The sequence below is a fragment of the Ursus maritimus genome, unplaced genomic scaffold (genome assembly GCF_017311325.1).
Source record: "Ursus maritimus isolate PB19 unplaced genomic scaffold, ASM1731132v1 scaffold_19, whole genome shotgun sequence".
Taxonomy (NCBI): Eukaryota; Metazoa; Chordata; class Mammalia; order Carnivora; family Ursidae; genus Ursus; species Ursus maritimus.
This window is the reverse complement of record NW_024424341.1, coordinates 54,734,037-54,750,502: the sequence shown is the minus strand read 5'-3', so window position 1 is coordinate 54,750,502 and position 16,466 is coordinate 54,734,037. Positions and strand designations below refer to the sequence as shown.

At 51.8% G+C, this 16,466-nt stretch overlaps 2 protein-coding genes across 2 annotated transcripts in view; one reads left to right on the top strand and one right to left on the bottom strand.

The window, feature by feature from the left end:
- Positions 1 to 565: 565 nt before the first annotated feature.
- Positions 566 to 7,691, bottom strand: FOXA3 (forkhead box A3). The gene is made up of 2 exons (XM_040633052.1): positions 7,623 to 7,691; positions 566 to 1,549 (listed from the first exon to the last, which is right to left on the bottom strand). Exons 1-2 carry the CDS (start codon positions 7,689 to 7,691, stop codon positions 566 to 568), a joined length of 1,053 nt encoding a protein of 350 aa, XP_040488986.1.
- Positions 7,692 to 8,606: 915 nt separating this feature from the next.
- Positions 8,607 to 16,466, top strand: part of SYMPK (symplekin) — a 36,141-nt gene continuing 28,281 nt past the window's right edge. Inside the window, exons 1-5 of the mRNA XM_008684471.2 lie at positions 8,607 to 8,755; positions 12,168 to 12,291; positions 12,436 to 12,501; positions 13,782 to 13,835; positions 13,927 to 14,000. Of these exons, the coding sequence (XP_008682693.1) occupies positions 12,187 to 12,291; positions 12,436 to 12,501; positions 13,782 to 13,835; positions 13,927 to 14,000 (299 nt within the window). The 5' untranslated portion in view covers positions 8,607 to 8,755; positions 12,168 to 12,186. The remainder of the gene's footprint in view (positions 8,756 to 12,167; positions 12,292 to 12,435; positions 12,502 to 13,781; positions 13,836 to 13,926; positions 14,001 to 16,466) is intronic.

Sequence of the window (16,466 nt, the reverse complement as noted above, 5' to 3'; positions counted from 1 at the left end):
CAACCCAGGGGCTGTGGTAGCTGTCACAGGGCACAACAGCACACTGGTTATGTCAGCCAACCAAGATGGTGGCCATCATAGCACCCAACTTGCCCCCAAAAAGATGTTAGGAAGGATGGTGGCCAACTTGGCCTCTGCTACACCAAGAAGCCCACCAAAGAAGAAGTGATCATGGCACCCAACGGGCCAAAGAAGATGTCATTGGAATGGTATCACCATCACATCCAAAGGGTCAGTCAAGAGGACGTCCATCACCATGTCCAAAGGGCCGACTAAGAGGTCATCCCAGGTGGCGGCCATCAGAGCACCCAAAGGAAGGACGAATAACACCAATCAATATGGCAGGCTTTGCAGTACCCAGTGGGCCCACCGAGATGTCAACGGCAGTTATCACAGTACCCAAAGGATGGACCCGATGCCCACAGAGACAGCAGTCACCACAGTAATAGACCAACCAAGATGGTAACTGACGGGACGAGCCAAGTGTCACCAGGAGGATGAGGCCCCAAGCGCCTGACGGTGTGAGCTACATCCATACCCCACCCACCACGCTCTCACACCCCCGCTAGGACGCGTTAAGCAGAGAGCGGGAATAGACACCCTGGTAGTAGACCCCAGGCTCTCCCCCCTCTGCCCCATAGCCCCCAAACCCCACGTCCAGTTTAGGGGGTGCTGGCGTCTGTTCCGACATCAGGTTGTTGATGGAGAAAGGGTGGTTGAAGTTGTAGGGGGCATCCAGCTTCAGCTCCCCGGGGAGCTCCAGGCCAGTGAAATAGGGTGTGGAGGAAGGGGGTGAGCCACAGTCCAGAGCCCCTACGTCTTCCCCGCCCTGGGCCTCCGGCTCCGGGGGCGGAGGCTGGGGCTGGGGGGGAGAGGTGACCGTGGCGGCAGGGGTGGCGGCCGAGGCAGCAGCCCCTGCACTGTTCCTGGAGGCCGAGGTCCCGCCAGCCCCTTTCTTCACCTTCTCCTCCAGCTTGAAGCGCTTCTGGCGCCGCAGGTAACAGCCGTTCTCAAACATGTTCCCTGAGCTGGGGTGCAGGGCCCAGTAGGAGCCCTTGCCCGGCTTGTCTGGGGAGCGCGCCACCTTGACAAAGCAGTCGTTGAAAGACAGTGAGTGGCGGATGGAGTTCTGCCAGCGCTGCTGGTTCTCCCGGTAGTAGGGGAAGAGGTCCATGATCCACTGGTAGATCTCGCTCAGGGTCAGCATCTTGCCCGGCGCCTGCTGGATGGCCATGGTGATGAGCGAGATGTAGGAATATGGCGGCTTGGCATGGGCCAGTGGTCGCCGGTAGCCTTTCGGCATCTCCTTCCCGTGCACCAGCCCCGGGCCCGGGCCCCCGTACCCTGAGCCGCTGCCTCCGCCACCGCTGGCACCCAGGCCTGGGAAGGTGGGCCCCAGGGGTGCTGCGGGGGCTGGGGGCGCCAGGGGTCCTGAAGGCAGCGGGGAGGCAGGGAGCCCCCCGGGGGGGTAGGGAGCGCTCAGAGGGTTCAGGCTCATGTAGGAGTTGAGGGGGGCCATGGTGGGCACTGGGGTCACTGGCGAGTAGACCTGCAAGGAGAGAAAGATGGGGGTAGGTCAGTGAATTGCCACTCTGCTGGTCAGCAAAGGGTCGCTGGCCCCCACTGTGCATCCGTCTGTCTGTCTTGCATCTTCTACAAGTCCCTTACCTCTGTCTGCAGATGGCTGTTTCTGGAAGTCTCTCTCTCTTCCCCATCCTCATGCACCCACCCCACCCTTGACCTCATCCTCCATCCCCCACGGCTAGCTCATGCTTTAAGTGGTTCTCAAAGTGTGGTCCTGGATGCCCTGGGAAGTCTCCAAGACCCTTTTAGGGTGTCCACGAGGTCAAAACTATTTGCATATAATGCTAAGAAATTACTAGCCTTTTTCACTCTTTCTCTCTCAGGAGTTACAGTGGAGTTTTCCAGAGGCCACCGGACATGTGACATTGCAACAAACCAAATGCAGAAGCAGCCACAAGAATCCAGCTGTGTCCTATTGAACCAGACACTGAAGAGATTTGCCAAAAATATAACAGTGCCACTCCTCTCACTAAATGTTTTGAAATACAGTTATTTTATTTTATTTTATTTTTATTTTTTTTAAGTAGGCTCCACGCCCAACGTGGGGTTTGAACTCACAACCCTAAAATCAAGAGTTGCCTGCTCTACCGACTGCGCCAGCCAGGCGCCCCTGGAAATATAGTTATTAATAAAAACACAGTATTTATGCTAAAAAAATTGTTAGTGTAAAACTAATTAATCCAGGGGCGCCTGGCTGGCTCAGTCAGTTAAGCATCTATCTTCGGCTCAGGTCATGATCCCGGGGTCCTGGGATCGAGCCCCTGTGTTGGGCTCCCTGCTTGGAGGGAAGCCTGCTACTCCCTCTCCCACTCCCCCTGCTTGTGTTCCCTCTCTCGCCGTGTCTCTCTCTCTGTGAAATAAAAAAATAAAACCTTAAAAAAAATAAATAAAAATAAAAAAAGATTTTATTTATTTATTTGACAGGGAGAGAGTGAGAGAGCACAAGTAGGGGGAGCAGCAGAGGGAGAGGGAGAAGCAGGCTCCCCGCTGAGCAGGGAGCCCGATGCGGTACTCGATCCCAGGACTCCGGGATCATCACCTGCGCCGAAAGCAGACGCTTAACCGACTGAGCCCCCCAGGTGTCCCTCTGTTTCAATTTCTAATGTGGTAACTTTTTTTTTCAATGCAGTAACTACTGGTAGACATAATTTACACGAATGAAAACTGGGGTCCTCAATAATTTTTAAGCATGTAAAGAGGTCCTGAAACTGAAAAAATCGAAAACTCCTGACTTCTCTAAACATCCCATCCATATGGGTACTCTCTATCAGTCTTTTAGGTTAAGAATTACAGTGGTTAGAGGGGCGCCTGGGTGGCTCAGTCATTAAGCATCTGCCTTTGGCTCCGGGCGTGATCCTGGCATTATGGGATCCAGCCCCACATCAGGCTTCTCCACTAGGAGCCTGCTTCTTCCTCTCCCACTCCCCCTGCTTGTGTTCCCTCTCTCTCTGGCTGTCTCTCTGTCAAATTAATAAATAAAATCTTAAAAAAAAAAAAGAATTACAGTGGTCAGAAGTCAAAAATGTTTCGGGATTGGGTGGGGTAGGCCACCTGGCTGGGTCGGTCGGACGAGCATGCGACTCTTGATCTCGGGGTTGTGAGTTCGAGCCCCATGTTGGGTGTAAAGATTACTTAAATAAATAAAACTTTAAAAAATTTTTTTAAAGATTTTATTTATTAATTTGACATAGAGAGACAGCCAGCGAGAGAGGGAACACAAGCAGGGGGAGTGGGAGAGGAAGAAGCAGGCTCCTAACAGAGGAGCCTGATGTGGGGCTCGATCCCAGAACGCTGGGATCACGTCCTGAGCCGAAGGCAGACGCTTAACGACCGCGCCACCCAGGCGCCCCAAAACTTAAAACAATTTTTAAAAAATGTTTCAGTATCAGAAATCACATGTTTCAACCTAATCTATATGGTGTCTTTACCATATATCATTAAATCTAAGACATCACTATTTCTAAGCTGCCGTGTTATTTTAAGTACCAGTAAGAATAATACCAACAAGGGGACAAAAACACTGTCAATCTCTAGACACCATTGACTGTAAAACCCATCCCATTTTCAGAAATGTTCAAATGAAAAACATGCATCTTAGCTCAATGAAATACAGTAGACATCGCTAGGTCTCTCTAATAACCCTCTCTTCTTTCATCCATTGAACAAATAAATATCTATTGGCCACCTACTTTGTGCCAGGCACTGCTCCAATCACTTCTCAGGAAAGGTCTCTTTTTCAACCTTCACAACCGCGCTATGATAACACCCACTGTATTGCTGAGCAAGCTGAGGCCCAGAGAGGTTGTCCAGGTTCAGGCAGTAAGGAAGGGGCAGAACTGGGATTCTGAATTTAGGCAGTCCGGCTCCAGACCAGTGCTCCGGACCATGCTATAAAAGCAAGTGACCAAGGGGCGCCTGGGTGGCAGAGCGGTTAGGCGTCTGCCTTCGGCTCAGGGCGTGATCACAGGGTCTTGGGATCGAGCCCCGCATCGGGCTCCCTGCTCTGCTGGGAGCCTGCTTCTTCCTCTCCCACTCCCCCTGCTTGTGTTCCCTCTCTCGCTGGCTGTCTCTATCTCTGTCGAATAAATAAATAAAATCTTTAAAAAAAAAAAAAAAGCAAGTGACCAAGACAAGACAGAAACGCCTGCCTTCACGGACCTGACAGTCTAGCAGGAAATTAACAAGATAAACTCGGAAAACAGAAAGGATGGTGGGCGGTGATTTCTCCCTCGCTGTATTTACCCTTTCCATCCACTGTCCACCATCCTCTCTCCCTCAGTCCACCAACGCCCCCCCCGCCCTGCTCCCTCCCCACGTGGAGGTCTCGTGGCACTGGGGGTGCTGCTATCTTTCCGGCAGGGGCCACTTTTGCTCTGAGTCAGTGGGTCCTGTCCTGTCCCCTGTCACTGCAAGGGTCTGCAGGTCCCAAGGTCCTGAGAGAGAAGGGAATTGCCAGGATCACTCAGAGAGTCAGGGACAGGTGGCAACCAACTCTAGTCTGAGCCCAGGCAGAGAAACTCTCTTCTCTCTCTCTCTCACGCACTTCCAGGCAGTACTTTTGTCTCCGGTCTCTGAGTCTCCCAGCTGGCTCCATGTGTATCTCTGTCCATCTCTTTCCCGGCTCAGTACCTCCTGCACCTCCTCTCTCCTCCCCCCTCTACTCCCCAGTCTCCATCCAAGCTTCCTCCCCTCCAGCCCTGTCTCTCCCCATCTCTTTCGCACCCCTCTGCCTTCACCTCCTTCTGTCTCTCTCTCATCTCTCCCCAACCCCCCTGCCTTTCCCTCCTCCTGACTCTCCCCAGCCCCATCTCTCTCCCCCCCTTATCTTTCCCTGTTTCTCTCTGCCCCACTCCCCTACCATGTCTCTTTCCCTCCAGGACATCTCTGTACCTCTCTCTCTCCTTGCTTCAGCATTACCATCTCCCCAGAAGCTTCCCATTGAAACTAGAGTCACAGCTACCCCTCCTCCATGCACTGGTGTCCCCACCACCTTGGCTGATTCTTCCCTCTCCTCAGGACAAGGGAATCAGGTCCTTCAGAGCTGAGGGGAGGCAATGGACTCAGGGGCAACCACAGAGAGTTCCTAAATCCCTCTGCGACCCCCACTCCAATTCTCCAACTCCATGAGGGTCCTCTGTATCACAGAGGAAGACTGACCGGGACCCCAGGGCCCTCCTTTTCTGGGTCCCCACCCACCCGGAAGTCCTCCTTGAGGTCTGACCTCAAGCACTCCAGCTGCCCTAATCCACCCTTGGCTTTCCCACGCCCCAGGGCTGGGATGAACCCCCAGTGTCCGGGTGTGAGCCGGATCTCCCCTGCCAGGGCGGGGCTGAGATTGGGGGGAAGCCCTCAGGGGACTTGCACCCCCATCCCAGGAGGCTGGAATTTCTCTCCTTTCATTTCCTTATTGTCTCTAGGGGAGGGTGTGACAGGGAGCGGAGGAAGGCCTTGTGAAGCCAGAAGCCTAGTTTCTAGTCCCAGTCCCAGTCCAGATCCTAACCCCCAACACTCGGAGAGGCTTCAGAATTCCCTCTAAAAGGGGGAGCACTCAGACCAGCTGGTCTGTGAGAACTGGAGTCCAGTGGGGACACCCCAGGGTGCTAACTTTCCAATTTCCTTCCTAACAGGGAGCCCGACTGGGGGTGTCAATCACCCCAGCAGGAGGGGGCTGTGAGCACGAAGCAGTTTGGGGACCCTCTTCTTTCTTAGTTGCTGAGTGAGTGCAGATGTTTCTCTCCCTATTGTTCTGACCTGGGGGAGGAGGTGGCTCCGCTGATGGGAAGGGGGGGGACATCGGATTTCCATTTCCGTCCCCCTATATGTGAACTCTTCTAAAATATGCCCCCAAATGCTAATCATCTCTAGACTGTCTCTCAATTTCTGACATAATTTCCACGCAAATTCTTAAACTTCAGACTGTGCCCCAATAGTGACCTCCTCATCCTAGACCCACACAACTTACTTCTTAAAGATGTGCCCCCCCCCAACATAGATCTGTAGTTGGGTCTTCTTCAATCATGTTCCCAGGCTCTGAACTCTCTAGGGGTTCAGCTGGGATGATCCCCCCTCCCCCCACCACTACCTGGGAGCCTCTACTTCCAAACTGGTCTCTGCCTTCCCCACCAGGCAACTGACACGTCCAGCTCTCAGCACTCCCAATCCTTTCCCTGATCGGCCTGCCCCACCCCACGTGCACCTCACACCTCCACAGCCCCAGGACTGGCCCCTCCCGGGCACTTTGCCAAGCCCCGCAGGCCTGGGGAACCGGGAGTCCCACCGCGAGCTTCAAACCCCAGACCCAGGACTCAGGCACCGTGGGGCCCCGTGTAAACCCCCAGATCTCAGAATCCTCGGAGATCTCAGACATTCCAGTCCCCCTCTGACCTGAAGCCCAAAGTCTCCTTCCCAGTTAGGAACCCAAATGTCCGGACCCCCGTAACCCTCCAACTAGGACCCCTCCCCTGGTTTTTCACAATCTTGACTATAGAAAGAACAAGCTAAGGAGGAGCCCTTGCAGCAATGGGAATGGGGGTTAGACTTGGGGAAGGACTTTCCGTCTGCTGAGGCGAGGGAATTAAGATACACCCCGCCCCCTACTCCAAGGGCGGCCTTGTCAGAGATGGGACAAGTGAGGACATTAGCAATTACTGGAGATTACTGGAAGGGGGGGCGGTGAGTGCGAAATCTGAAACCCTCCAGCCTCCAACAAGAAGTATCCCTGCTGAGGGTCTCTAAAAACAATTAAACCACTGAAGTTCAGTGGGGAGGGGTAAGGGTCATGAATAGAGATGGGGGATGGAGCTCGGCCCCTCTCCTGACAATGCCATTGCTCACATCTGCTCTCAGGATCCCAAATCTGACCCCATCTGGGCCGCCATCTCTCCGAGCCCCGACTCTCACCCACCTGTTATTACAGGCTCCCAAACCATGTTTCATCTCTGAGCACCTCCATCTCTTAACTTTGAGCACCAATCCCTATTTCTGACTCTTAGATCGCCACCGCCAAGATGCTTATCCCCCAACCCCAATTCTGATTTCTACCCCAGAAGCCCCATCTTTAACTATATTCTACCCCTGAGCTCCCACCTTTGACTTTCCTTAATGGTGACCTTTTTCTCCCATCTCTTAGCTCCGGTCTTTCCCACCCCCCTTTGGAACCCTAATCCTAATCCCCCAGCTCTGTCCCCTATCCTGGAACTAGGATTCCTATCTTTGTTTGTTTGTTGTTGTTGTTGTTGTTTTTCATTTTAATCCCTTGGATTTTGGGTCCCCAACACCCATTCTTCACGTTTAAACTATGACCTGACCCTTGCCTGAATTTTTCCGCTTGCGCCCTCGCTCCAACCAGCCTAAACTGCACGCCCATGCCTCGTCCCCCATCTCTGACTCCTACACCTGGTGTGCGTGTCTCTAGTTCCTCCGCTCCTCAACTGTAGTTGGGGCCCCCATTTGATCCCACACCCCATCCTTGCCCCCATTCAAGCTCGCACTCTGATTCCTGCCCCCCACTTCCCGCTCCGCCATCCCCGAGGACACACCTCGCCCGCCTCCGGGTAGTAGCTCCACTCGGCCAGGTCATGGGCCTCCATCTTCACCGAGCCCAGCATCCCCCGGGCCTGCGCCCCCTCCCGCCCCCGCTCCGGCCCGGGGGGAATCGAGCGCTTCAGATCTCTCAGCCGGCACGGCCCGAGTTCCGACCCGTGCCCGCCCGTCCGACCGCCCGGGGTCCCAGCCGTCCTGGGCGCCGCGGGAGGCGGCCACGCTTTATAGCTGGGACACCCCCACCCCCCGCCCTCGCCCGCCCCGGGCTCCCCTCCCGCCTCCCCGAGGGCGGCGCGCTCGGACTGGGGCGCCCCCTGCGGGATTGCGCGGAGACAGACCTCAGGCGCCGGGAGCCGCAGCCCGGGACCAAGAGAGCTGGAGGTGGCTGAAGGGAGGGAGCTACGGGTGGGAGACACCGACGATGCTGAAAGCCCCCAGGGCAGAACTCTGGGGCTCTTCTACCCCAGCGGGTTTCATCATCTCGACAGGAAGAGGGGGAATAGCCAGAGCCCAGCAACCGCGGCGGAGGAGAGGGGCCCAGAGCGCAGTGGACTCCAGAGGTCATATATGCTACCATAGGGACCGTAAGAGACCCTCAAATCCACATTCCCATTGGACGGACTGGAATACTGAAGCTTCCGACAGCTGGAAATGCTCCAGACTATGTAAATGGTCAGGACCTAAGGTGGTGGGTATCGGGCACTCTGCTTAGACTCCCCTGGGGCAACAGACCACCTCCAAGACCTAGGAGCTTCGCGGCCCGGACTCTCCACCCGCTCTAACACCAGCCGTCCAGGGACTCAGAACCACCGTGAACTCCATTTCCCAGAAGCCTCTTCCTCCCTTTCCGTCCAGTGCCTCTGCTAAGGGACTACATTTCCCTTAAGGCATGGCGTTCAAAGGCCGGAAATGAAAGGCGCCCCGGCGTCGTCTGAGGGGGAGGGCGGAAGGCCTCTAGCGCCGCAGGAGGTAGGGGCGGGGTCGGGCCGCAGTGTGGACTCCATTTCCCGGCGGCCCTGTGTGCGCTGCGCGTGCGCAGTGTCCCGGCGGCGAACGGAAGATGGCGACGGCGGCGTCTGTGAAGAGGCGCTGCTGAGGGGGCGCGAGGGGGACGGAGGCCGGCGCCGCGGTGAGCGGGGGGCGGCGTGGGGGCCCGGGAACGAAGGGAGGAGGGACCCTGAAGCGGCAGGGGCGCTGACCGGCGAGTTGGGGCGCTGCGAGGAAAGGGGAGCAGTGACGTTCGAGACCTCAGTTTCTTCCCCAGCTTAGGACCCTCCCGTGGCTCCCCAGTGCCCTCAGGGCAAAGTTCCAACGTGGCCCCCAAGGCGCGTCCGCCCCGCCGGCCCCGGCTTGGCCTCTCTGCTCCTTCCTCACTTCGCACAGCTGCACTGGCCTTCCGGTTCCTCAAACTCGCCATGCGCCTTCCCGCCTCAGGATTTTTGCACATGCTATCTGCTGTGCCCGCAACATCCTTTTACCTATTCTGCCTGGCTAACTCCCATTCATCTTTCGGGTCTCGACATCAACGTCACTTCCTCTGCGAAGGCCTCCTTTCCCGCCCTCCGTCCAGAAATCCGCCTGTTAAACGCTCTCATAGGCCCCTGTCCCTTTCCTTCGTGTCACATGTGGTCTGGTTTATCATTGGACCTTTATTTATGGGATTTTTCGATTAGGTCTTTGATCGTGAGCTCCACGGGGACTGGGACGTAGAGTATGTGTTGGTCATCGCTGTGTTCCCAGCACAGCGCTGGTCGCACTGAAGACGCCCGGTTAATGTTCGTTGAATGAATGAAAGATACTCCTGGGGTTACTCCGTATGTGAGGGGAGTCGTCATACTCCCAGGTGGGAGTGGGGCAGTGGTACTCCATAAGGGGTACACCGGGAGGGAAGGGGAAACAGTGATTGTTGGTAACAGCAAAAGGACTGCAAACACGGCAGAGTTCTTCAGTAGGGAGACTGGAAGGAAAAAAAGCTGAATACATCCACATAATAAAATACCATGCAACTTTAAAGGGAATAGGGGGTTGGGGGAAGGGAATGACGAAAATGTCTCTACACTGATGTAGAGAGTGGGCTCCAGAGTATATTAAGTGAAAACAAACAAAACGGAAGGTGGTGCTAATCATATGCTCCCTTTTTACAAAAAGAAGGGAAATGTGTATATACTTTTTTTTTTTTTAAGGATAAACCAAAAAGTAGAAGAGGAAGAACACAGGTTTAAAAAAAAATAAAAGGTAGGTCTCAATCTATTATTGTCATGGAGCGAGTGGAAAGGTTGGAAAGGTTCAGCATGAAAAGGTTCATTATGTTCTGATAAGGGACTGCAGTGTGCAGGTTGTCAGGTGACCATGCCCCTTGGCTTGCTTGAACAGACCTGGGGTGAAGAAGGAATGCCTTCCAGAGAGGCAGGACTGCATAGTAGTGAGGAGGATAGATTCTGCAGTCATACTGCTGGGTGTGCATCTTAGAAGCTGTGAGCCTTCAGTCAATGACTTTACCTCCCTTGCCTTCAAATTTCCTCATCTGTAAAATGGAGATTAAAAATACTACCTGCCTGGAAGAGTTGGTGTTGGGAGCTTTAAATAAGTTAACATGTGTGTTAGAATTGTGCCCAGCACATATGCTTAAATGTTAGCTACTATTTTTCAAGCCAAAGGGCATATTTACTAAGTCCAGTGATTGGGGAAGCCCTTTGGCATTCACTCAGATATTTATTGAGCACTTACTAGGTACCAAGCACTGTTCCACACTGGAAATCTAGAAAGTGAACTGACACACAGAAATCCTGGCTTTCATGGAGCTTATAAATTTGTAGTATGTTGATGGTAATAAATGCTGTGTAGAAAAATAGAGTAACAGATGGAGAGGGACAAGGAATTGACATTTGAAATAGGGTAGTGAAGGAAGAGCTGGAGCACAGAGACCCTAGAGAAGAGTGAAGGGCAGAGGTAGGAGGGGCCACTTATACAGGGTCTTCTAGGCCTTGGTGAGGATGATAGTTTTGACGCTGAACTAGATGTGGCTGTGACAGGTGGCGGGGAGATTGGGAGGAAAGCTGTTGGATACTCATTCATTCAGCAGACACCTGTTGAAGAACTACTGTATTGCAGTATATTACATTCTTTTTAAAAGGTGCATCTTTTTCACCCTCAAATTGTTAACAGTTTATGCAACTTCCTTCACATCTTTTCAGGGGCACATAAAAATAGTAGCTATACTTGTGTTTATTTTTTATACTAACTCATCTACTCCTCAGAATAGTCCTGGGACGTAAACACTGTTGCCATCCCTGTTTTTTGTTTTTGTTTTAAAGATTTTATTTATTTGAGAGAGCATGAGAGGGGGGAGGGTTAGAGGGAGAAGCAGGCTGTCCGCGAAGCAGGGAGCCAGATGTGGGACTCGATCCTGGGACTTGGGGATCATGACCTGAGTGGAAGGCAGACACTCAACTTACTGAGCCACCCAGGTGCCCCATCCCTCTTTTATAGAAAAGGAAACAGACGCAGTTCATTCTGAGTCTACATACACAAACCTGACAAAAATGGTTTGAATTGCTGTATTCCGTGATGCCATAGGCTGTCGCAGACAGCTTTTATGATAATACATTGAGACCCACCGGATTTATTTTACTGTTTTCCCTCCTCTTCTGGTTTTTGGTTTGTCTTTTCATTTTTCTTAATATGTACGTATATGCAGGTACATATATATTTATCTTTTGTAAAAAGGGAGCATGCAGCAAACATTGTCTTCCACTTTGTGTGTTTTCACTTAATCAATGGTGGAATCCACTGTTTATCAATGCATAGAGATGTTCCTTCTTTTTTCATCGTTTTTTACAGTTGCATCGTATTTTATTATGTGGATTTATCATGTTTTTCAGTCAGTCTCCCTGTTTGAGAACACTTGGGTTGCTAATAGTCTTTTGCTGTTAGGAATAATGCTGGAATTGATCCTTATTAAATAGTTTTACCAAGTGTGACTCTGGGACAGATGCCCAAACGTCTCCCCTTCCCCCCTCCCCTTTTTAAAAAACAACTCCATAGTATTCCAGAAGATGGCTGAAACGTAATTTATTTTTACTAGGCCTTTTCTAGTGATGTATTGAATACTTGGCATGTAGGACTCTGTGACTCGTGTTCCTCAGAACTGTGTTGTAGAAAGCCTGGTGTCATGTCTGGTCCAGAGTCTACCCCAAATGGCAAGATGAGGACCTGAAAGCAGCGAGGTGGCTGCTGTGTGTTCGTTTGTTCAGTCATTCAGGAGCTGTTTGTGGTCAGCCTGCTATGTGCAAAGTCCTAGAGGTGAGGCCTGGCACTCCACAAGGGACTGCCTCCGGCCTGGGAGACATCTGTCCCTCCCAGATTATAACCTCTATATGCACATACAGTCTGAGACAGAACCTGGATGGGAGAGGGGCTTCAGAAGACCCATCAGGAACAGGACAGAATGGAAAGGAGGGTCACGCCCTTTGTGAACAGTGGGGTGAAGGTCCAGCCTATCCACAGGGCTCCAGAGCTTGATCGATCCTCTTTTTTTCCAGGAAGTACCTGACAGCAGCCATGGCAGGCAACAGTGGAGATAGTGTCACTCGGCGGAGCGTGGCGTCGCAGTTCTTCACACAAGAGGAGGGGCCGGGCATTGATGGCATGACCACCTCAGAGAGAGTGAGCATGGAGAGAAGGGCTTGGAATGGGGAGGCACAGCCTTGTCTTTAGGGTAGTCCACCCCCAGGTGTGGAGCCCAGGGGCTGCAAAAGGGGCTGGGCTGGCAAAGCTAGCACCATCTCCCGCCTCTCCCCCTCTTTCCAGGTGGTGGATCTCCTGAACCAGGCAGCACTGATCACCAATGATTCAAAGATCACAGTACTCAAGCAGGTGAGGGGATGGGGTGATTCTGGGCTAAGCAACATGAGGGGAGGGGCTGGGAACACGTGAAAAAGAAGACACTGGTATAACACTAGTGTCCAGGTTTAGCATTTAGGATATGCTTGCTGTGGTGCCCAATGCTGAATAGGCATGGTCTCATTTAATTCTCACAAAAGCTCTGTGAATTTGGTCCCCCATTTCTACAGAAGGAAGCAGAGTCTCAGAACTTAAAATAATGAGCCTCAGGTCAGTCTTCTAGGAGCTGGCTGAACTAGGACTTGAATGCTGGATTCCATCGCCAAATCCTGTGCTCTTCAGCCTTGTGTTTCCTCTCTGCCAGGTTTCCGTCTAGAGGGGAAGACATGCAGGTCTCCAGACAGTGGAAATAGAGTGGGCAGGGCTGGGATGGAGGAAGCCAGCTTGCTGAGGGAGCCTCGAGGGGACTGCTGACCCAGCCTGGGGGTGGGGAGTCAGGGAGGGCTTTCCAGAAGAGGGAACATCGGAGCTGAGACCTGGAGCGTGAGGAGAGAAGCAGGCTAAGGGAGAGAGGGAGAGTGTCTCGAGCGGAGTGGAGGGCACAATAGGTTATGCATAGGCAAAAGAAGACATGAAGAGTTGGAGGGGAGGGGCTGGATGCGGTTCAGACCAGGAGGCAGGTGAATTTCAGAGCCAGGGGGTCAGGTTGCCTGGGTGAGAACCCTAGTTGTGCTACTTGCTCAGCATGTACAGTGTGTAGCCGTGGGTAGCTGACTTAACCTCTTAGCAGTGGGAGCTGGGCCTGTGCTGGCACCAGGCTTCTGTGAGAATGTCTGTGGGAAAGCCTTATTTCAAAGAGCCTGGCAAGTCCAAGGGCATCGGGAGATGGGTTCTCACTGTCATGAAATGCCTGCTGATTTGTGGCAGTGTGACTGGGGAGTAGAAACAGGAAGAGGGAGAGAATTGATGGAGGAGCCTCAGGAAGAAATTCCTGCAGCACTCCCCTCTTCTTTAGCCCCCCTCGTGTGTCCTGTGCTCACTACCCATTGGACCTTGCACCTCATAGGATCTTCTTATTAAAGCTTCCTGAGCCCTATGAGTTGGTGTTTAAGATCCCCATTTCGTAGAAGAGCAAACAAACTTGGAAGAAGCCACTTGCCCAGGCCATGGTTGGGAGGGGCAGAGCCAGGATTTAAACTGAGTTTATTTGCTGCCTGCCTCCATGCTGTTTTCTTCTACACGCTCTAGTCTGTACTGATTGGAGCCTGGTTTTATGTGTGTGGCCCTCCTCCTCATCCCCAGTGTCCTTCCAGGTCCAGGAACTGATCATCAACAAAGATCCTACACTATTAGACAACTTCCTGGACGTGAGTGACGAATGGGAGAGAAAGGGTGTGGGTACCGGGGTAAGGGGATGGATCCTGGTGCAGCCCTGACCCGCCTTCCTGATGTTGGCAGGAGATCATCGCTTTCCAGGCGGACAAGTCGATCGAAGTGCGCAAATTTGTCATCGGCTTCATCGAGGAGGCATGGTACGGGGTGGCGCAGGGCGCCCCTGGGAACACCCCTGGTGGAGATAGCCTCTTCAGCTCCTTGCCTGGCCCTGCCCTCTGCTTCTCAGACCCATTTTCCCTCCCATGCACACTGATTCCTCAGCAAATAATAAGGTCGAAGTCTTGGAGTCATTCCTGATTTCTCTACTTCTTTCACATTTCACATCTACATCATCAGTAAAGACTGTCGGCTCTGCCTTCAAAATTTAAACAGCATCTGACCAGTTTTTAACCACTTCCTTGGCTGTTAGGCTGCTCCAAGCCGCCATTACCTCCTGCCTGGGTGGCTCCAGTGGCCTTCTCTCTGGTTGCCCTGCTTCCCCTCTCTTTCTTCTGTCTAATTGAATTAAATTCACATACCATAAAATTAACTATTTTTAAATGAACAGTTCAGTGACGTTTAGCACATTCACCCATCTAGTTCCAACACATTCTTATCCTCCCCAAAGGAAATGCCAGACCCAAGCCCTGCCTCCTCTCTTAGAGTAGCCAGAGTGATCCTGCTAAAATGTCAGTCAGCTATCGGCACTCCCTTGCTCTCAGAACTCCACTGGCCCACTGGCTCACTTAGATGGAGACCCAGACCCCCCCGCTTACCTCATCTTCTGGTGCCCTCCCTGATCTTCACTCACACCCTCTGGCCTCCCTGTTGTTCCTCAAAAAACACTGTCCTCTCAGCTTGCTGTACCCGGAAGGGATGCTCACCCCCAGGGAGCCTGCAGCTCTTCTTCACTACGCTCTGTTCTTCTTTAGCCAGCCTCTCCTGGCCCTGCCAGTGCAGCCCCCCCACCTCGGGCACCCCATCTTCACCATTCTTTATAGTGTCCTCACTGGTTGGAATTACCTTGATGCTTCTCTTCTCTACAAAAATGTCAGCTCCACAAGGGCAGGCCTTCTCTGTATGGCCGACCACCGTATCCCCGTGCCTAGGACAGTGTTGGCACATAGGAGGCACTGAATACATATTTGTTGGACGAGAATTTAACTGTAGTAGTGACCGCATTGGAAAGCTTACTCTGCCATGTGCTGTGTCAAATCCCCTTCTGTTTTCACCTATGACCTTCACGGCAGCCTTGGGAGTGGAGGCTTTGTTATCCTCCTTTTAAGGAAAAGGAAACTGAGGCTCAGAATGATAGGCTCAGAATGATAAAGTGATTTCTTCAGACTGAGTCATTTGTTCATTCACCATTTATCGGATGCTTTGTGACTCAGAGGAAATAAAATAGCCTCTAATTAGTGACTTTTCTCTTTGTTGGGCACTGTACTAAATGCTTTACCTCGTTTGTTATGTACTTCGATCCTCAAAAATAACACCATGGATTAGTTATGTGGCCCATTTATGGCAAGATGAAACTGACTCAGAGAGGTGAAGTGAGTTTCTTAAGGCCACACAGCCAGTATTTGGCAGAGCTGGAATTTAAACCCATATCTATAATGCCATTGCCCAAATTCGTAATCTTCACATTTTACTGGGAGAATTTGTGGTAAATTTCAATATATGTTCAACAGGTATGTGCCAGGCATTTGTGTCTCAGGCTGTAGGAATACAACAGTGAGTAAATACAGATATTGTTTCTGACTTCACATAGCTGGCAGTTGAGTTTCATTTTGTTTTCTTTTTTAAGATTTATTTATTAGAGCATGCGAGTGGGGCGGGCGGGAGGGGCAGAGGGGGAGAGAGAATCTCAAGCAGACTCCCTGCTGAGTGCAGAGCCTGACTCAGGGCTCAATCCCATGACCCTGAGATCATGATCTGAGCCAAAATCAAGAGTCGACCGCTTAACGGACTGCGCCATCCAGGTGCCCTGAGTTTCGCATTTTTGACTGATTAGCTTAATATTTAACTTCAGATTATAGAATGTTATAAAAATTGTATTCATGATCCCAGCTCTAGGTGTGACCTTCTTGAATTTTGTTTATTCATCAAACAAATACGTATTTCGTTCTTCAACAAAAAATGAGACTCTGCTCATATGACTAGAAAGGGTCCCCCACTTTCAGAGCCCTCAGTTTACCTTGTTTACCTTACTGAGGTAAACAAATTAGCGAACAAAACTAGGGATTACATAAAACAAAGTGCTTGAAAGTAATGACAGCTAATATTTCCAAATGCTTTCTATACTGTTCTAAATACTTTACAAGTATTGTTGCCATGTTCACAACAAGCTATGAGGGAAGTACTATCCTAAATGAGACAGTTGGCTTGTCCAGTTGTCTGGCTGTGCTGCCCCTGATGTGAACAGCAGGGCCCTACTAGAGTAAAAGAGTAGGCATTGCAGGACTAACCCAGAAAGAAGGTTCGTGGGTGGCTGTGTCTGAAGGTGCCAAGCATTGTTCTCAGTTTCTGGACATGCTGACAAATGATACAGATGCTGTCCTTGGCTTTGTCCCCCTGCACTCTAGTCTCCTGACACATCTGACCCCGATTTCCCTTTCCTCGTGGAC